The 20612-nt window shown below is 43.6% G+C and overlaps 1 protein-coding gene across 1 annotated transcript in view; it reads left to right on the top strand.

Moving 5' to 3' along the window:
- Window positions 1–17469, top strand: part of LOC149457391 (3 beta-hydroxysteroid dehydrogenase type 7-like) — a 51730-nt gene extending 34261 nt beyond the window's left edge. The window contains exons 6-7 of the mRNA XM_089683750.1: window positions 2491–2653; window positions 16978–17469. Of these exons, the coding sequence (XP_089539876.1) occupies window positions 2491–2653; window positions 16978–17408 (594 nt within the window). The 3' untranslated portion in view covers window positions 17409–17469. The remainder of the gene's footprint in view (window positions 1–2490; window positions 2654–16977) is intronic.
- Window positions 17470–20612: the final 3143 nt, after the last annotated feature.

Here is a 20612-nt window from a genome sequence, read left to right as displayed (position 1 = left end):
AAATAGTAGGACTCCAAACATAAGGGGGGACTATAGCAGTCAGTAAAAAGGAGTACCCAAACACTTTCCAAAAAAGAGATACTGGATAGATATTGAACAATATAAGTCCTATTCACCTGGTTACACCAGGAGCGCAGTCTTAAAAGTTACTTGCAGAGAAACTTGAGAGTTCCACAGAACCAGTAAGATAAAATAGTAACAGCAGGAGCAGTCCTCCAACAATCAACATCCAGAGGTCCTGGGGTCACTACCCCACCCAGGAGTTAAAGAAACAACATGCCACAGTTCTGTAAGAGATTCCTCATAGCCATTAATCCTACAACAGGTAATGGTCAGCACAGTGGCATAAGTTTCCAAATAAAGAGAATTGGAGGGCAACAGGTAGTCACCTAATGGGAGGGAGAGACTCCAGCCAGGTTGCAGCATCTTTAGGTGTGGTAAGGAACCGTACTATCTCTCTGTCCACTACCCACAATTTAGCTGGGAACAGGATACTTTACTTTATGCCTTTGGCCAGCATGGCCTCCTTGACCGAATCAAATAATCCGGGAACAATAGTCACCCTCCATTTTGATAGGCAAGTTCACGGCCCGGGTGGCCCATAAGTTCTCATCTCGGTTTCTAAAATTTAGCAAACAGAGGACAAGTGTCCAAGAGCGTGACCCCAAGGGGCCCGGCTTAGGCAGCATGCGATGTGCCTGCACCACAGTGAAGTAAGGAGAGAGCTGAGCGGAAGGTAGCAGGGACTGCAGAAGCTCTTCCACAAACACCATTGGGTTCTTACCCTCTACTCCTTCCACCAGGCCCACGATGTAAAGGTTGTTCCATCTGCTGCAATTTTGGGCATCTTCAGCTGGGTACTCCCGGGCATGCACTTTAGTTTGCAGTGTATGGATAACCATGGTGTGCTCCGCCATGGTGTCTTAACCCACTGTTCGGCAGTAGTAATCCAGGAAAGGATCTTACGTCCAGACTGATCAGGCCAACATCCAGCTGTATTGCTTCTATCTTGTTGGTGAGAGCAGCCTGGCAAGCCATAATAGCCACCATGACCTTCTGGGAGAGAGCAGCAACCTCCACAGGATCTGTTTGAGAAGCTATATTAAAGCACGTTCCTGGGTTTCCTGCCTCACAAGGCACCGGACTGGGTGGATCAAGCACACACGGGGGAAAACAAAGTTTCTTTCCCCCTTTTGAATGGATAGAGGGCTTGTGAGGCATCTGGAGCAGAGACACCAGACACAGGATATAAGAAATCTAGGTTAAAAGAAATAAAATGGATCTCTCTCTAGCAGAGCTCCAGGGAGCAGGTCTGCTCACTCCGCCATCTTAGATATGCCCCCGACACAAATTTAATAGAGAAAAAAACCACAGGCTGGGGCTTTACTACAAGAATTAAGATGCATTGCAGAGCAATGCACTAGCATCAGGACAGTTTTAATAGGAGATAATAGGCCTCGCTAGTGTATGCTTAACTTTTATTTTATCAATAGTGATAGGGGGTTGTGGTGAATGGAAGTGATGTAATGTCTTTATATGTACACTGCTCTTGCACTTTTTTTTCTTTCAAATGATGCAGTGGCGTGTTGTGAAAATTCAACTCTAAGAACAGATGGTCAGTAACAAGTAAATGCTGGGCTTTGAGCGCCTGCAAAATTAGAAAAAGGTCATATTAAAAGTCAAAAACGTACTTTTTTAAGAAAAGCCCTGCTGTTGTTGCTGCTGCGAAAAAAAAAACCAGTTCAATGAAGGCCTCATCAAAATAAAGTAATAAACAATATAGCCCCCAAATAAATTAAAAAGCAAAAATACCTCCCCTTGAAAAAAAATGTTAAGGGTAAGCCTTGCACAAAAAAAAGTTTGCTATGGCTGAAAGATTAGCTAAAATTAACCGTTGTCCCTATTCAGTTTGTCAGTTTTCCCTATCCTTTCCCTACAGGTGCTCCATTGACACTACGGCTGCCCTGTGGCACCTAATTTTTATAGTGGGGGGCCTGGCTTATCCGCAGGCCGCCTTACTGGTCTTTCTAAGCCTGCTGGTCATATTTCAAAGGCTAGGCAGTGCATTATGCTTTCAAAAAAATCTCCTGGGCAAATCTGCACATAAATCCCCTGGGACACTAAATGTTGAACCTGCGGGATTCACTTCGAATCTAATCTGAACATCATCCCTAGTTGTAAATTGCACTGCTATGTTTCAGGAGGAATTTAAGACCAAGTACACATTTTTCAGGGCACAATTAACATTTCTTTTAACTTCAGGTCCACCTATTTTAGTAACCATTTAAGTGTTTATGGGCATTTCCACAAAAAGTGGGTTGACTGTTGAGAGTGGCCTTACTCCAAATACGATTCTACCAATCAGGTGCAGACAATTGAGTAGCATTGGTATTGACATAGCTACAAATGAGCCTCTAATTGTAATTAAACTCTCTGAAAACGACATTTGACTATCTTTGAGAAATTTCTCTTTATGTTACTGCTTTACAGATGAGCAATGGAAATAAACTAACTACCTTTGTCATCCGGCCATGCGGTGTCTATGGTGAAAAACTACAAAGTTTGCTGAACCATTATCAGTCTACAAAATCCCAGAATAACCGGATAAACTATGTTCAACCAAATCATGCAGGACAAAGCTTTGAATATGTTGGTAAGAGGAATTATAGCACAGACATGTCACTTTTCATATGGAAGAACCCATTTTCATTCATTGATATTGCATATTACCAGAACATTAGGTTGGATTTCCTAAAATTACAGTTCTTTTTTAGACTTTTTACTCTGAAACTTTAACAGCATACAATTACTTGTATGAACCATTCCAGGTTAGTGCTTAGGCCTTGTTTCCCCTATGCTGAATTTACAGCTCAGCAGTAAACATATCATTGATTTGTGTGATTATCACAAGGATTTTGCCTATGTTTATCGCTCCTTGGGTATATCAGAGATAATTGTATAGTTTTAAATAGAAGAATGGCATTAGGTTAGTAGCAAATTAAAGTGAAGGTCCAGTCAAAATTAAAAATAAAAGTCAGCAACTACAAAAACTCACCTGTCCCTCGATCCCGCGGTGTCCTCACATCGGCCAGGTTGACCGACTGTCCTGTCTCCTAGGCACTGGCATCTTCAGTGTGGGCACCTGGCTGTGACAGCTTGCGGTTTCACAGCTGGGTGCCCACTGCGCATGTGCAAGTAGCGCTGTGCTTTCTGAATGGTCCCGTAGACTTTTGGGACCTGTCACATGTCCCAGAAGACTATGGGGAGGGAGGAAGGACAACTTCCATTTCCGATCACCTAGGTGATCGCAGCAGAAGTGGGAGTGGGTACCTGTCAAATTCGGGTACCCCCTCTCCCCCCGCTCCCCAAAGGTGCCAAAGGGGGCTTAAAGCGGAACTTCCCCTTTTGGGTGGAGCTCCGCTTTAAGGTAGTTATGAACATACAATGTTATGGACACTTTCTAATACAGCTATAACTATGCAGGCACCAACTGTTTTTGCTTAGTTTCAATTAATTTTTTTTTACTTTTTTACATGTGACCATGCATCCTTTTTTCCTGATAATGGGGTGCAGAGTTACAGGACACAGTACAGACATAGTCTGTTTAGCCTGTTCATAGAGGACACTGTGTTCCATAGTCTGTTCAGCCTGAGGCAAGCTGCAGGGAATGTTCAAGAGGTAGGCTGTGATTGGGACTGGAAGTCTGCTACAGGCAGGCTGTGATTGGTCGAAGGAGGGGGGGGGGTGCCTGAACAAACTACTCAATAAAGGCATGCTGTGTGTCTGCACAGTGTCCTGTACCTCTGAATGGCCAGCCAAAGGATGAAAACTGACCATGCTAACACAGATCAGCTTCTGTGCATGGTGTGTTCAGTTTAGAATATGTAAGAATGGTCACTGGCAGGATCAACCAGGTACTTCAGATTGAGGGAGTACATAAAAATGATAGAGGCTATGATTTATAATATATATATATATATATATGAACACACATATAAAAAAAGAAAATATTCAGGATAACATACACTTTAACCACATGCCAACCACACAGTACATTTACAGCAATTGTCCAGCATGTACAGGCAGAGCGACATACTGGTATGTTGCTATGCTTGTACTGACACGGGGGGGCAATGTGTGTCCGTTGTGTCATGCAGCACGACCCCCTCCCTTTGCTGCATCCACCTGGCGATCACATGATCATAATGTGAACAAGGCTGTTATGAATCAATCAAGTTTTATTTCACACACCAGCACTGCAGTATCACTTGGTGACGTGGCGAGTCCAAAAAGTGCAGTCCAAGCTGGTGCAGTGGCGAGCACAAGTAGTGTCACACAGCCAACAAGAATTTGAACACAAGCCCATAGAGCCCATAATGTCCTTCCGGATGTGCTTGCAAATCCTGAATCATAGCCCTCCGATTCTCCAGCACCCATTATCCCCCCCATTTACTGCCCAACCCAAATTTCACATGGAAACAGAAAATTTAACAACTCTCCTTGATTTTCTTGATCTGTTTTTCACAGATTTGTATCAAATGATTGTGGGCCAAAGCAATTTATACACATAACAATACATTGCCGTCCACCCAAATTCAGCTCTTGCCTGACAATTCGCATGGAAATCTATCACAGTTTCCGAATTTGAAATGTTTTGGGCCTAACCCTCAACATGGGCATTACAAAAAAGAATGAATTTCGGTTGTATTGGTCCACAGACCCGATTCATCTTATGCCCATGTTCGCTGCTGCCATGGCCAAGTATAGATATGAGACGATAATGCGCTTCATACATTTCATTGATAACACTCTCATGAAAAAAAAAAATATTACATAAATGCCCAACAAGGACCAGCAACGTACAGGTACGTCGCTGGACTTTGAGTGGTTATACCAGGATGATGCCTGCAGCTGCATTGTTATTGTTTTTTTCAGCTGGCAGTCGGCTTTCATGGAAAACAATGCTAGCGGCTAATTTGCCACTGTATCAGTTTTACAAGCAGGACTAAAGGACGTCCCCCCCCCCCCCCCCCGCCGCCTTCCTTGGCTTTCTCGGGCTCTCCCGTCTCATCGGGCAATCCGAAAATGCAGCCGGCAGTTCTTCCGGGTGACCATAGAGCTGATCGGAGACCGGAATGGCTCCAATCATCTCTGTGGTCTAAGAAACTGAAAGCTACGAGCATTTCATCACTGCGGTTTTGCTGGATATAAACAGTGCTATTTTTAAATTGGGAAAGCATATGATCACACTGATCTTGTGTGATCAGATGCTTTAAGGGCAGAGGAGAGATCTAGAGTGTAATAGACCCCAGATTTCTCAGAAAAGAGTACCTGTCACTGCTTATTGCTATCACAGGAGATATTTACATTCCCTGTGATAACAACAACAAAAAAAAAAATGAAAGGGACATGGTAAAAATAAAAAAAGCAAAATAAATCATTTATTAAAAAAAGCACCCCTGTCACAGCCCTGTGCTTGCGATCTAAAATAACCCCTTAGCAAAATCCCTATGTTTACAGTATTTGAACTAACCCCTTAACAAAATGCTACCACTTACACCCTTTATATGTGAAAACACTGTTATATACACTATATTGCCAAAAGTATCAGGACCTGAGCTCTCTGCGTTATTCAGTCCTGACCCCTGAACTCCGTGGCACTTAATTCTGATCCCATAACTCTCTGCATTACTTAATCCTGACCCCTGAACTCTGTGTGTTACTTAATCCTGACCCCTGAACTCTGTGTGTTACTTAATCCCAACCCCTGAACTCTGTGTGTTACTTAATCCTGAACTCTGTGTGTTACTTAATCCTGACCCCTGAACTATGTGTGTTACTTAATCCTGAACTCTGTGTGTTACTTAATCCTGACCTCTGAACTCTGTGTTTTACTTAATAGTGAACACTGTATGTTACTTAAACCTGGCCCCTGAACTATGTGTGTTACTTAATCCTGAACTCTGTATGTTACTTAATCCTGACCCCTGAACTCTGTGTGTTACTTAATCATGACCCCTGAACTATGTGTGTTGCTTAATCCTCACTCCTGAACTACTTAATCATTTCTTGACCCATAACAGCATAGGTTCAGGGGTTGTTTTTACCCATATCTTTTAGCACCCCACCCACTGTTGACATGAAGTGGCCACATCCACAATTTGCGATGCATTATTCCTCTTCTTATAGTGGCCAAGGTATTTTGTGTTTATATTTCCAAAGCCTTCCTCTTGTTTCAAAAGTCTGTGACCAATTGTTTCAGGGAGTGTAAAAAATATGGGGTTGTAAATTTGTAGATGTGGCTACAAATTAGGGTATGATTTTGTGGGCATGGTCATGAGAGCATGTCTGGATTTCATTTTGAAAATCTGTTAATCTTAATATTATTTCTTCATAATCCTCATAACTAGGGATGTAGCAGGTGTGTGTCCTTTGCCTACACCAAGCACTTTGTTCTATAATTTCCCCCCCCCCCCTTCCCATCTCAGAAAGTTGGGAGAAATGTCAACTATATAATTGTCCTAGACCAGGGGTCTCCAAACTTTATATACAAAGGGCCAGTTTACTGTCCTTCAGACTTTAGGGGGGCCGGACTGTGGACATTGGGAGTATAAAATGTCCAAGTATCAGTAAGAGCAAACAATGCCCCATTTTTGGCGCTAATGAGAGGAATCATGTCCCATCGTTGTGTCACTGGGGAATCGTGCCCCATCATTGGTGTCATTGGGAGGAATTGTGCCCCATCATTGGTGTATTGGGCCAAATTGTTGCTGTCGTTGAGAGGAACTGTGCCCCACAGTTGGTGTCATTGGGTGGAACTGTGCCTCATCATTGGCATCACTGGGAGGAATTGTGCCCCATCATTGGTGTCATTGGGAGGAATTGTGCCTCATCATTGGTGTTATTGGGCCCAATTGTTGGTGTCATTGGGTGGAACTGTGCCCCATCGTTGGAGTCATTGGGAGGAATTGTGCCCCTTCATTGGTGTCTTTTGGAGGAATTTTGCTCCTTCATTGGTGTCAGTTGGGGGGAATTATGCCCCATTGTTGGTGTCAGTGGATTAGATATTGCTCCAAAGGCCAGATAAAAGCAAGCAAAGGGCCACATCTGGCCCCTGGACCGCAGTTTTGAGACCACTGTTCTAGACCACTGACTCAAAGTTTTGAAGCCGCAGGGCTCCATGTTACTCCCATGACAGATTCCTTTTAAACTCTGCTTGACTGATACTTTTCATATTTTATTTTCAATTTTGTTTTCTAGGTACACTGGCTCCAACTTTTTTTTTTTGGGTCAAGTAACATGAATCAACTGGCAAAACATTAGTATTAATTGTCATATAAAAATGCTCTTATTGTCTAATTAACACATATAGATCATATCTCTGTTTTTTACATCCAAAGTCCAGAAGTGGTGCATTATGAAAACTCAGAAAGTGGAACGGCACCATCTAGTGGTTTTTTAAGAAGTTATTGCAGCGTTTCTACTGTGTTTTCACCAATGTTTGACCCACTAGCTAAAGGATAAGTTCACCTTTTTATGAAAAAATTATAAATGCACATTTTTTTGCAGGTGAAAAAATAATAAATGCACTTTTTTTGCAGGTTAAAAAATGTGCACTTACTATGTTTTGTTTTAGGAGCATGGAAAGCATTGCAATAGCAATCAGCAGATCACGGGTGCCATGCTCATACCTCACAGACGGTTTTCTACTGACAGGAAGAAGAAATGAACTACCACAGCGCTCAACAGCACCATGGTAGTTTATTTACAAGCCAACAGCCGAAAAGCTGCTAGGACTTGTAGTTTCCCATTCACAGAAGTTTCTGAATGAATGACATGGCCAGGTGGGCGGAGACGATCGCCTGATAGCTGTCAAACAGGGATTGGGGGGACAGGGGCTGGTCCTACAGTAACATGTTCCCCCCTAATATGAACTTATCCTTTAAAAATGTTTCCTAAGAGAACTTATCTCTTGCAACAGTTATCCCTTGTTGAGAATCTATATGGCTCAACTGTCACAAGTCCCAATAAAAGGATATTAGCCACCCAGGGATCAGGATTAAGTGATTTGGCCACCCGGTCACTTCTACCTTGGTCCTTTGTGAACAACTAACCAGATATGACATTCCTATTGCAGAGGATGCCTGAAACTTTGCCCCAAGCGCTGTTTGGTAAAATCCATATGAGCCAATCCATAAACCATTATAGTTTCTCTTTAAAATCAGACTCTAGCCAAAACCTTTTTTAGATTTTTTTTTTTTCCCTACAGCAAGAGTAAGGCTGGCTATACGTAGATGGAGCAAATTTCTTTCCTGCAACTTCAGGTTTCAGGAAAGAAATTCGCTCGATTCGATTCAAAATAGACAGTGTTGACAGGGGAATCTTTCCCATAGGGCTATTGTGTTCTCCTGGGGACAGCTGCTTTCAATAATTGCATGTAAAATCCAGCAGGCTGGTTGTACTCAAATTAATCGATCAATCAACTTGGGTACATTCAGACTGCCCATACATGGTTTGAATCTTGGCCGGTTCCTGCTAAACCATCCTAGGTTCAAACCATCGTTTACCATCTTAAGAATCAAATGTATACTGCTACCTGTGTACCTGCTGCGTAGACGTCTCCTATCTTCATGTCCTGGTGACACCAGAACAAGAAGTGTGTGGGTCAGGAAAAGAAGCCACAGAGCAATAAACCCTGACAGATATTCTATCCATTGCAGGACAAGAAATGAAGATTAGGCCTCGTTCACATGGGTGTACTGTGCATCCATGTGCACGTAGTCCCATTCATGTCAATTCGGGGACATGCACCTGCACTTACACGGATGTAAAATTGGGAACAGTGGTTGCATCCGCTGTGTCTCAATGAACATGAACGGGACTGCCTGCACAAGGATGCAAAGAACATCTGAGCATCACATGCAGGCAAGTACATCCATGTGAATGAGGCCTAAGTGCCCTCAATGGGACCACACAGGTATACTAATTAATATATACAGAAAGTATATTAATATATACAGAAAACAGTGCAGTACTTTGAAAAAAGTGTGCAGTGAACAGCGCCATCATGTGTACATTTATCCAATAGATGGGTTTGATGCAAAAAAAATAAAATTATATATATATATATATATATATATATATATATATATATATATATATATATAAAATCTCACAGATGTGAGTACACCCCCTCACAATTTTGTAAATATTTTATTATATCTTTTCATGTGACAACACTGAAGAAATGACACTTTGCTACAATGTAAAGTAGTGAGTGTACAGCTTGTATAACAGTGTAAATTTGCTGTCCCCTCAAAATAACTCAACACACAGCCATTAATGTCTGGCAACTAAAGTGAGTACACCCCTAAGTGAAAATGTCCAAATTGGGCCTAAAGTGTCAATATTTTGTGTGTTCACCATTATTTTCCAGCACTGCCTTCATCCTCTTGGGTATGGAGATCATTAGAGCTTCACAGGTTGCCACTGGAGTCCTCTTCCATTCCTCCATGACAACATCACAGAGCTGGTGGATGTTAGAGACCTTGCGCTTCTCCACCTTCTGTTTGAGGATGCCCCACAGATGCTCAATAGGGTTTAGGTCTGGAGACATGCTTGGTCAGTCCATCACCTTTACCCTCAGCTTCTTTAGCAATGGTCGTCTTGGATGTGTGTTTGGGGTTGTTATCATGTTGGAATACTGCCCTGCGGCCCAGTCTCCGAAGGGAGGGGATCATGCTCTTATTCAGTATGTCACAGTACATGTTGGCATTCATGGTTCCCTCAATGAACTGTAGTTCCCCAGTGCTGATAGCACTCATGCAGCCCCAGACCATGACACTCCCACCACCATGCTTGACTGTAGGCAAGACACACTTGTCTTTGTTCTCCTCACCTGGTTGCTGTGCATCATCTTTAGAAGAAGCTTCCTTCTGGGACGACAGCCATGCAGACCAATTTGATGCAGTGTGCGGTGTATGGACTGAGCACTGACAGCCTGCCCCCCCACCCCTTCAACCTCTGCAGCAATGCTGGCAGCACTCATACGTCTATTTCCCAAAGATAACCTCTGGATATGATGCTGAGCATGTGCACTCAACCTCTTCGGTCGACCATAGCGAGGCCTGTTCTGAGTGGAACCTGTCATGTTAAACCGCTGTATGGTCTTGGCCACTGTGCTGCAGCTCAGTTTCAGGGTCTGGGCAATCTTCTTATAGCCTAGGCCATCTTTATGTAGAGCAACAATTCTTTTTTTTAGATCTTCAGAGAGTTCTTTGTCACGAGGTGTCATGTTGAACTTCCAGTGACCAGTATGAGAGAGTGAGAGCGATAACCCCAAATTTAACACACCTGCTCCCCATTCACACCTGAGACCTTGTAACACTAACGAGTTACATTACACCAGGGAGGGAAAATGGCTAATCGGGCCCAATTTGGACATTTTCACTTAGGGGTGTACTCACTTTTGTTGCTAGCGGTTTAGCCATTAATGGCTGTGTATTGAGTTATTTTGAGGGGACAGCAAATTTACACTGTTATACAAGCTGTACACTCACTACATTACATTGTAGCAAAGTGTCATTTCTTCAGTGTTGTCACATGAAAAGATATAAAATATTTACAAAAATGTGAGGGGTGCACTCACTTCTGTGAGATACTGTGTATGTATGTATGTATGGTATGTGTGTGTGTGTATATATATATATATATATATATATATATATATATACACAGTTGCAAGAAAAAGTATGTGAACCCCTTGGGATTACGTGGAGTTTTGCATGAATTGGGCATAAAATGTGCTCTGAACGTCATCTAAGTCACAACAATAGAAGAACACAGTCTGCTGAACATAATACTACACAAACATTAGATGTTGCCATGGTTTAATTGCACATAACATGTAAACATTCACAGTGCAGGGAGGAAAAGTATGTGAGGCCCTAGCTTAATGCCTTCTCCCAGAGCTAATTGGAGCCAGGAGTGAGCCAACCTTGACTCCAATCAGTGTGATGATATTGGAGGTGTTGCTGACAGCTGTCCTGCCCTTAAAAAACACACACCTGTTTTGGGTTTACTGGTTTCAAGAAGCACTGTCTGATGTGAACCATGCCTCGCAGAAAAGAGCTCTCAGAAGACCTACGATCAAGAATTGTTGACTTGCATGAAGCTGAAAAGGGTTACAAAAGTATCTCCAAAAGCCTTGATGTTCATGTGTCCACGGTAAGACAGACTGTCTACAAATGGAGAAATTTTAGCACTGTTGCTACTCTCCCTAGGCGTTGTCGTCCTGTGAAAATGACTGCAAGAGCACAGCGCAGAATGCTGCATGAGGTAAAGAAGAATCCCAGAGTGTCAGCTAAAGACCTACAGAAATCTCTGGCACATGCTAACATTTTTGTTGACACATCTACAATAAGGAAAACATTAAACAAGAATGGAGTACATGGGAGGACACCACGGAGGAAGCCATTGCTGTCCAAAAAGAATATTGCAGCACGTTTGAAGTTTGCAAAAGAGCACCTGGATGTTCCACAGCACTACTGGCAAAATATACTGTGGACAGATGAAACCAAGATTGAGTTGTTTGGGAAGAACACACAACACTATGTGTGGAGAAAAAAAGGCACAGCACACCAACATCAAAACCTCATCCCTACTGTAAAACATGGCGGAGGGAGCATCATTGTTTGGGGCTGCTTTGCTGCCTCAGGGCCTGGACGGATTGTTGTCATTGATGGGAAAATGAATTCCAGAGTTTATCAAGACATTTTGCAGGAAAACGTACGACCATCTGTCCGCCAACTGAAGCTCCGCAGAGGATGGGTGATGCAACAGGACAATGACCCAAAGCATACAAGTAATTCAACAAAACAATGGCTGCAACAGCACAGAATACGCCTTCTGGAGTGGCCCAGTCAGAGTCCTGACCTCAACCCGATTGAAATGCTGTGGCATGACCTTAAGAGAGCGATGCACACCAGACATCCCAAGAATATTGCTACACTGAAACAATTTTGTGAAGAGGAGTGGTCCAAAATTTCTCCAGATCGTTGTGCAGGTCTGATCTGCAACTACAGGAAACGTTAGGTTGAGGTTATTGCTGCCAAAGGAGGGTCAACCAGTTATTAAGTCCAAAGGTTCACATACTTTTTCCTCCCTGCACTGTGAATGTTTACATGTTATGTGCAATTAAACCATGGCAACATCTAATGTTTGTGTAGTATTATGTTCAGCAGACTGTGTTCTTCTATTGTTGTGACTTAGATGACGTTCAGAGCACATTTTATGCCCAATTCATGCAAAACTCCACGTAATCCCAAGGGGTTCACATACTTTTTCTTGCAACTGTATATATATATATATATATATATATATATATATATTGTATAACTAGTATGTCATTTATTCGGGCAAATATTTCCAAATTTTGATACAATTGTGGGGGAATAGATCAATTTTAGGAACAAGCTTTACACCAGTGGCTCTGCAAAATTGTGTTGGATCATGTAAAACAATTATGTACACCTACATCTAGTGTCCTTTTAATTATGGTACTTCTAGAGTTAACTAAGAAATGTGGTCAATAAATATATATTGGTATTTTCCTTGGCTATTTGCATTCGCTAAGGCTGGCCATAATAAATTTTTTGCCTAATCAGTACATTTTGTGTACAATTAATCTGGCAAATGTCACAGGAAATAATTCCTATTAGAAGGTCACTAGCAAGAAATTTTATCCGTGTGACATTCTCTGGTTTTGTGGACAGTGGCATCACTTTCACATTAGTGTAAAATCTGCCTTCTGACCAACACTTGGAATGCGGGCTTTACAATGCGGTACTACAATGCATGTTAACACTGCCACAGTTTGGTGTGTTTTATGGCACTCCAACAGACTACTAATATGGAGGGTAATGCCCTGCACTGCAGGAGACCTCAATACATATGCCATGTTTTTGTGGAATGCATCAGATAAACAGGGTCATTTGGATTAAGGTGTGCTGCCAAATCAATCAAAATTAATAGGCAGCCTGAATGCAGAGTGCCTTTAAGTAGTTTGCTGAAATATTGTGTATCATGAGCAATTGCATTTTCTTTTTAATACTTGTTTTCATCCTTTGTTGTATCTCAGCATGTTATCTTTTGCAGTCTATTAATCCTTTAAAGCTTACATGAGACGTTAGTGCCTGGATTTATATATACAGGTGAAACTCAAAAAATTTGAATATCGTGCAAAAGTTCATTTATTTCAGTTATGCAACTTAAAAGGTGAAACTAATATATGAGATAGACTCATTACATGCAAAGCATGATAGTTCAAGCCGTGATTTATCATAATGGTGATGATTATGGCTTACAGCTCATGAAAACCCCAAATCCACAATCTCAGAAAATTAGAATATTGTGAAAAGGTGCAATATTCTAGGCTCAAAGTGTCCCACTCTAATCAGCTAATTAAGCCATAACACCTGCAAAGGGTTCCTGAGCCTTTAAATGGTCTCTCAGTCTGGTTCAGTAGGAATCACAAACATGGGAAAGACTGCTGACATGACAGTTGTGCAGAAAACCATCATTGACACCCTCCATAAGGAGGGAAAGCCTCAAAAGGTAATTGAAAAAGAAGTTGGATGTTCCCAAAGTGCTGTATTAAAGCACAGTAATAGAAAGTTATGTGGAAGGGAAAAGTGTGGAAGAAAAAGGTGCACAAGCAGCAGGGATGACTGCAGACTGGAGAGGATTGTCAGGAAAAGGCCATTCAAAAGTGTTGGTGACTTTCACAAGGAGTGGACTGAGGCTGGAGTCAGTGCATCAAGAGCCACCACACACAGACGGATCCTGGACATGGGCTTCAAATGTTGTATTCCTCTTGTCAAGCAGCTCCTAAACAACAAACAACGTCAGAAGCGTCTTACCTGGGCTAAAGAAAAACAGACCTGGTCTGTTGTTCAGTGATCCAAAGTCCTCTTTTCTGATGAGAGCAACTTTTGCATCTCATTTGGAAACCAAGGACCTAGAGTATGGAGGAAGAATAAAGAGGCACACACTGCAAGATGCTTGAAGTCCAGTGTGAAGTTTCCACAGTCTGTGTTGATTTGGGGAGCCATGTCATCTGCTGGTGTTGGTCCACTGTGCTTCATTAAGTCCAGGGTCAACGCAGCCGTCTACCAGGAGATTTTGGAGCACTTCATGCTTCCTTCCGCAGACGAGCTTTATGGGGATGCTGACTTCATTTTTCAGCAGGACTTGTCACCTGCCCACACTGCCAAAAGCACCAAAACTTGGTTAAACGACCTTAGGATTACTGTGCTTGATTGGCCAGCAAACTCGCCTGACCTGAACCCATAGAGAATCTATGGGGCATTGTCAAGAGAAAGATGAGAGACATGAGACCGAACAATGCAGAAGAGCCGAAGGCCGCTATTGAAGCATCCTGGTCTTCCATAACACCTCAGCAGTGCCACAGGCTGATAGCTTCCATGCCACGCCGCATTGAGGCAGTAATTGCTGCAGAAGGGGCTCAAACCAAGTACTGAGTACACATGCATGCTTATACTTTTCAGAGGTCCGATATTGTTCTATGTACAATCCTTGTTTTATTGATTGCATGTAATATTCTAATTTTCTGAGATTGTGAATTTGGGGTTTTCATGAGCTGTAAGCCATAATCATCACAATTATGACAAATCACGGCTTCAACTATCTTGCTTTGCATGTAATGAGTTTATCTCATATATTAGTTTCACCTTTTAAGTTGCATTACTGAAATAAATGAACTTTTGCACGATATTCTACTTTTTTGAGTTTCACCTGTAGATCACAGTAGTAGCAGTGCCTATTTGTCAGCACCTGTGGTAGTGAGCTCTTGTAGATACTCAACTTGGGGTTCCCCAGGGCAGAGTCTAAGCCCCAGCCATCTTCTTCACCAGAGCCCCTGATGGTGGGGATGGACTTGCAGCAAGCTGAGACCATGGCACGGCCCCCAGCTATGCCCAGCTGAGGATAAGGAGACCACTTGCGGGAGCAAAGTACAATGGGAGGAGACAAACGGAAATCCGATAGACTAGCTGAGGTCAGGACAGGTGAAAAACAAGCACAGTCAGAAAACGACGCTGGGGTCGGCACACAAGTAGTCAATGCAGGATACAGGCAATAGCAACACACAGGCGCTCAGACAACTAGGAAGTTGCTCAGGCCTGGGCTGAGCATGTCTTATATAGACAGGCAAACAAGGAGGTGGGCCAGGAAGTGATGGAAGGGAAGGAAATAAAACCCAGAGAACAGCAGATGACACCCATAGCTGAGCACAGACAAACACACATGTGAAGGGATCAGGAACAGCATTGCAGCAAGGAGGTAAGAACACAAACAAGAAACTGCAGGCTAACTTGTGACACTATTACAGTGTTTTCTAGCTTCAGGAGGGATCCAACGGGAATCAACGAAACAGTAAAAATTGCCATTCCCAAACTTCAGCTTTAGTGTCAAAGGGTAGAAAAAAATGATCGGCTACAGTGTGCCCAAAGACTTCGTAGTAGACCAAAAAAAATAAAAAATTAATTCCTACTGACCTTTAGTAAATCAACCCCATAGTGTGAATGGGCCCTTAGAATTTCAGACAGAAATTCTTTGCATTATTAAAATATAAAACATAAGATTGTGCTTTGTAAATAGGTACCAACCATGTCAAGTCTAAAAACCGCATGTTCCCAAAAATGCAACAAACTACAGTGCCCAGTACTGTCTACAGGAGACGCTTTAAATACTGTATCTTCACTGCTCAAGGTTTATAATTGATCAGAAATAATGTCCCTAGGATTATTTCATTCACTTTGACATGCATGGCTATACCATATGCATCAATCAGCCATAACATTATGACCACTGGCAGGTGAAGTGAATATCATTGATCTTGTTACAAGGCTAGATGACTGGGTCAGAGCATCTCCATCTTGTGGGATGTTCCTAGTCTGCAGTGGTCAGGACCTTCCAAAAGTTGTCCAAGGAAGGAAACCGTTAAACTGCTAACAGGGTCATGGACGGGCAAAGCTCATTGATGCACATGAGGAGCAAAAGCTGCCCTGTGTAGTTCAATCCATTAGAAGAGCTACTGTAGCTTAAAAATCTGTAAAAGTTAATTCTGGTTTCTGATAGAAAGGTGTCACAACACACAGTGCACCACAGTTTGTTGCATATGGGGCCCTGTAGATGCAGACCTGTCAGAGTGCCTGTGCTGACCTATGCCCACACACAAAAATGCTTACAATGGGCACATGAGAATCAGAACTGGATGACGGAGCAATGGAAGAAGGTGGCCTGGTCTGAAGAACTCAAGAATAGTTTGAGGAGCACAACATCGAGTTTAAGGTGTTGACTTGGCATCCAAGTTCTCCAGATCTCAATCCAATCGAGCATCTGTGGGGTCAGCTGATCCATGGAGGTCCCACCTCCCGACGTACAGGACTTAAAAGATCTGCTACTGAAGGCTTGGTGCCAGATACCGCAGCATACCTTCAGAGGTCTGGTGGAATCCATGCCTTGATGGGTTAGGGTGGGCAGTCAAAATGTTATGGCTGTTCGGTGGTATTATGTTATCGCCATCATATTATATTTTACCTTCACTTTTATTTCCTTTTTCCTTACTGTATTGCTATCACAAGGGAGCTGATAAGCCCCATACATAATAATGTTGTGCAGATTATTTTTTGCCTACTGGCCCCCATTGCACTGTCCTGTCCTGCACTGTCCCTGAGCTGACTGAAGACCAAAAGTCCCCATTAAGCATCTATCACAACAGCAGCCAGCTGTCATGTGACAGTTGTGAGCCCAGAAGTGCTCAGGGCAGGAGCACTTGTGGGTTCACTGCAGGAAGGAGAGTTTGAGCATGTTTCCCACCAGCTATCCTGAAACAGTTTTTTGTGATCCCTAGCTCCCAAGAGATTTGTCAAATTAAATATTTTCATTTAATTACAGGTAATGTGGCCTGGATGCATGTACTTGCTGCTCGTCAGATGCAGCTGAACCCACATGTCCTTGGTGGACAGGTGTACTATTCATATGATGACACCCCATTTAGGCATTTCCAAGACTTGCATCAAGAACTGTTCACTGCATTTGACCCTGATATACAAATTGGGTCACGCATTCCTTACTGGAAGATGTGGTTGATTATATTGATTTACAACTCAATAAGATTCATTTTGAAGCCTTTTTGGAAACTGAAACCCTTCATAACTTTACCAATCCTAAAGTTATTGAATGTCGCCTTCTACTGTGACACCGACAAGGCATTCAGGCACTTTGGCTACAAGCCCTTTTACAGCTGGGTGGAAAGTAAGCAGAGGACCTGCCAATGGCTGAAACAGACAACTGAAGACCTGAAAAAGACTAAAAAGAATTCTTGAAAGTTGATTTTATAAATGTTTAAACAAAATTAAAGAGCCAGAGCTACCATATTAGAACACATTTTTATTTAAAATGAAGCTTTCTGGACATATACTTCTAGTTACACACACATTCCTCCAAAATAATACCCCTATCCTCTCTGCTAAAGATTCGAAGTCTCACAACATTTATCTGTTTAGTCCTGTGTCCTTGCATATTGTGCCTTGTGATTCTTTGTTGGAAATGCTTTAAAACACCTTTTTTTTCTCAGTGAAAATTATGCATCCTGCCCTCACACTGCAGTGGTTTGTGCTGGCAGAGCTGAGAAACGTTCACACCCCCTCAGCTCAAGGGTCCGCACACAACCTAGTATTTCAGAGAAGGGGAGAAGGCACATGTGCCCAAGTCTGTATGAGTTAATGAAAGCATGGGGGTCTCATTAGTAGACTGCACAATCATCATTATATACCCTGACATAACTGCTGTAACATGAATATAGAGATAAAGCTATGCAATAGAGTTTCTTAGTATAACATTCATCTGACTGCATATATATATTTCTGTGACTTCAATTAGGCTTTAAATGTTGTAATTGAAAATACCTAAATGGTTCATACTTCAGTTTTCCATGGCCTGCAGAAGATCCTGGAATTGACATGTTCCCGCAACTCCTTTAAAGGATAAGCTCACCTTTAAGTAAAAATCAATAAACATATTTTTTGCAAGTTAACCACCCGCCGACTGCAGATAGCCGAATGATGGCTACACTGCGGCCGGCCAGTTCTGGGAGGACAACACCCGGCGATCTCCGTGATCGCTGTGTCCTACGGACACAGCTGATCACGTGATGTGGTAAAAGGCCAATCACAGCGGCCTTTTAACACGTGATCAGCCATGTCCAATGACATGCTGATCACCGGGAAATGCAATTGACAGTTCTTGGCTTCACTTTCCTCATGCTGTCAGAGCGTGAGGAAAGTACTGCTGAGGGATCGGCACCGATCATCAGGGCAGATGATCAGTGCCCTGATGATCAGTGCCACCCACCAGTTCCGCCCACCTGTGCCCAGCAGTGCGCCCACCTGTGCCTAGCAGTGCACCCTCCTGTGCCCAGCAGTGCACCCACCTGTGCCACCCAGCAGTGCCACACACCTGTGCTCAGAAGTGCCACCTACCTGTGCCCAACAGTGCCACCCACCTGTATACACCCACATGTGCCCACCAGTGCCGCCCAGCAGTGCTGCCAGTCAGTGCCACCAGTCAGTGCCCAGTGGTTGTGCCAGTCAGTACCCAGCAGTTGTGCCAGTCAATGCCTAGCAGTGCCGCCAGTCAGTGCCCAGCAGTGATGCCAGTCAGTGCCACCTATCAGTGCTATCAGTGCCGCCTATCTGTGACACCTCATTAGTGCTGGCTATCAGTGCCGCCTATCTGTGATACCTCATTAGTGCTGCCCATCAGTTCATATCAGTGCTGCCTATCAGTGCCCATCAGTACCGCCTATTAGTGCCCATAAGTGCTGCCTCATCAACGCACATCAGTGAAGGAGAAAAATTACCTATTTGAAAAATTTGATAATAGAAACAAAGAAACTTTTTTTTTTTTCAAATTTTTTGCAATTTTTTTGTTTATAGCGCAAAAAGTAAAGCGCCCAGTGGCAATTACATACCACCAGAAGAAAGCTCTATTTGTGAGAAAAAAATGATAAAAATTTCATATGGTTACAATCTTGCATGACCGCGCAATTGCATTCAAAGTGCGACAATTGGCCTGGTAAAGAAGGGGGTATAAGTGCCCGGTAGACAAATGGTTAAACAATGTGCATTTTTATTTTTTGCACCTGCGATCAGTAGATTGCAGGTTGAATTTCAGGCTCCTGCACAGTCTCCCTCCAGCTTTCAGCCTGTACCTCTGTAAGGTAACCTCTGGTTGTGCAGAGAGACAGCTGTGGAGAAGTTGGGGGTGTTCTGTAGAGATGACAGCTTGGGGGAGGTGGTAACTGAAAGTGGGAGCTGTGGGTGGGGGGATCTGTACAAAGTTAAGAGAGCTGTGGAGGTAGCTGGGTTTGCAGAGGTGAGAGCTGTGGATTGGGGTGAGCTGAAGATGAGGGTGCATAAATGAAATGTGGACAGGGTGAAAGATAAGCTGTGGATGGGGGTGCGGAGGTGAGTTGTGGACTGGATGAGGGGTGTGTACAGGTGACATATTGACAAAGGGTAAAAAAGGTGAGTTGTGGATGGAGGGGCACATGCAAAGGTGAACTGCGGATGGAGGTGAGGAGAAGGTGAGCTGTGGACAGGAGCAGAAAGGTGAGATGTGAATGGGGGTAAGGGGGGAGGTGAGTTGTGGACAGTGGGGGGAGAGGGTGAGCTGTGGACAAGGGGGGTGGGGGAGGTGAGCTGGGAACAGGAGTGGAAAGAAGGTGAGATGTGGATGGGGGGGTGACCTGTAGACAGTGGGGGGAGAGGGTGAGCTGTGGACAAGGGGGGGGGGCGGGAGGTGAGCTGTGGACAGTGGGGGGAGAGGGTGACCTGTGGACAAGGGGGGAAGAAGGTGACCTGTGGACATTGGGGGGAGAGAGTGAGCTGTGCACAAGTGGGGGGGGGGGGGGGTGAGCTGTGGACAGGAGTTGAAAGAACTTTAGATGTGGATGGGGGAGAGGGTGAGCTGTGGACAGTGGGGGGAGAGGGTGAACTGTGGACAAGGGGGGGAGGTGAGCTGTGGACAGGAGCGGAAAGAAGGTGAGATGTGGAGAGGGTGAGCTTTGGACAAGGGGAGAGGTGAGCTGTGCACAGGAGCAGAAAGGTGAGATGTGGATGGGGGGGAGGTGACCATGGACAGTGGGGGAGAGAGTGAGCAGATGAGGAGGGTAGAAGGTGAGCAGTGGACGGAGGACCCTTCCATCCCCTGTAGCTGTGATCTTCCAGTGCAGGGGTTAATAGAGCCGAGGGACCTGTCACGGGGGCAGATTTCAACTAAAACAGCAGCCAACAGCACAAGGGAAGCTTCGCAGTGTAAGTACTGTCCCATGTGCTGATTTTTTTCTGTGCCCTGTGTGATACACACTCCTCAGCAATGCACAATACACACTTATGCACTCCTGAGTCCAGTACTCTTGTGTTAAACATTCCAGAACTTTGTGTTGTGTGCGAAACACAGTTGTGACCCATGACCACATTTACTTGGCATCGCTTTACATCTCTTCCCCGAGGAATGTCAGTATTGGG

The sequence above is a fragment of the Staurois parvus genome, unplaced genomic scaffold, assembly GCF_062004578.1.
Source record: "Staurois parvus isolate SC_StPar_1 unplaced genomic scaffold, SC_StPar_1.0 ptg000321l, whole genome shotgun sequence".
In the NCBI taxonomy this organism is placed as follows: Eukaryota; Metazoa; Chordata; class Amphibia; order Anura; family Ranidae; genus Staurois; species Staurois parvus.
Note: the sequence above shows the minus strand (reverse complement) of the source record. Positions and strands in the feature narration are given on the sequence as shown.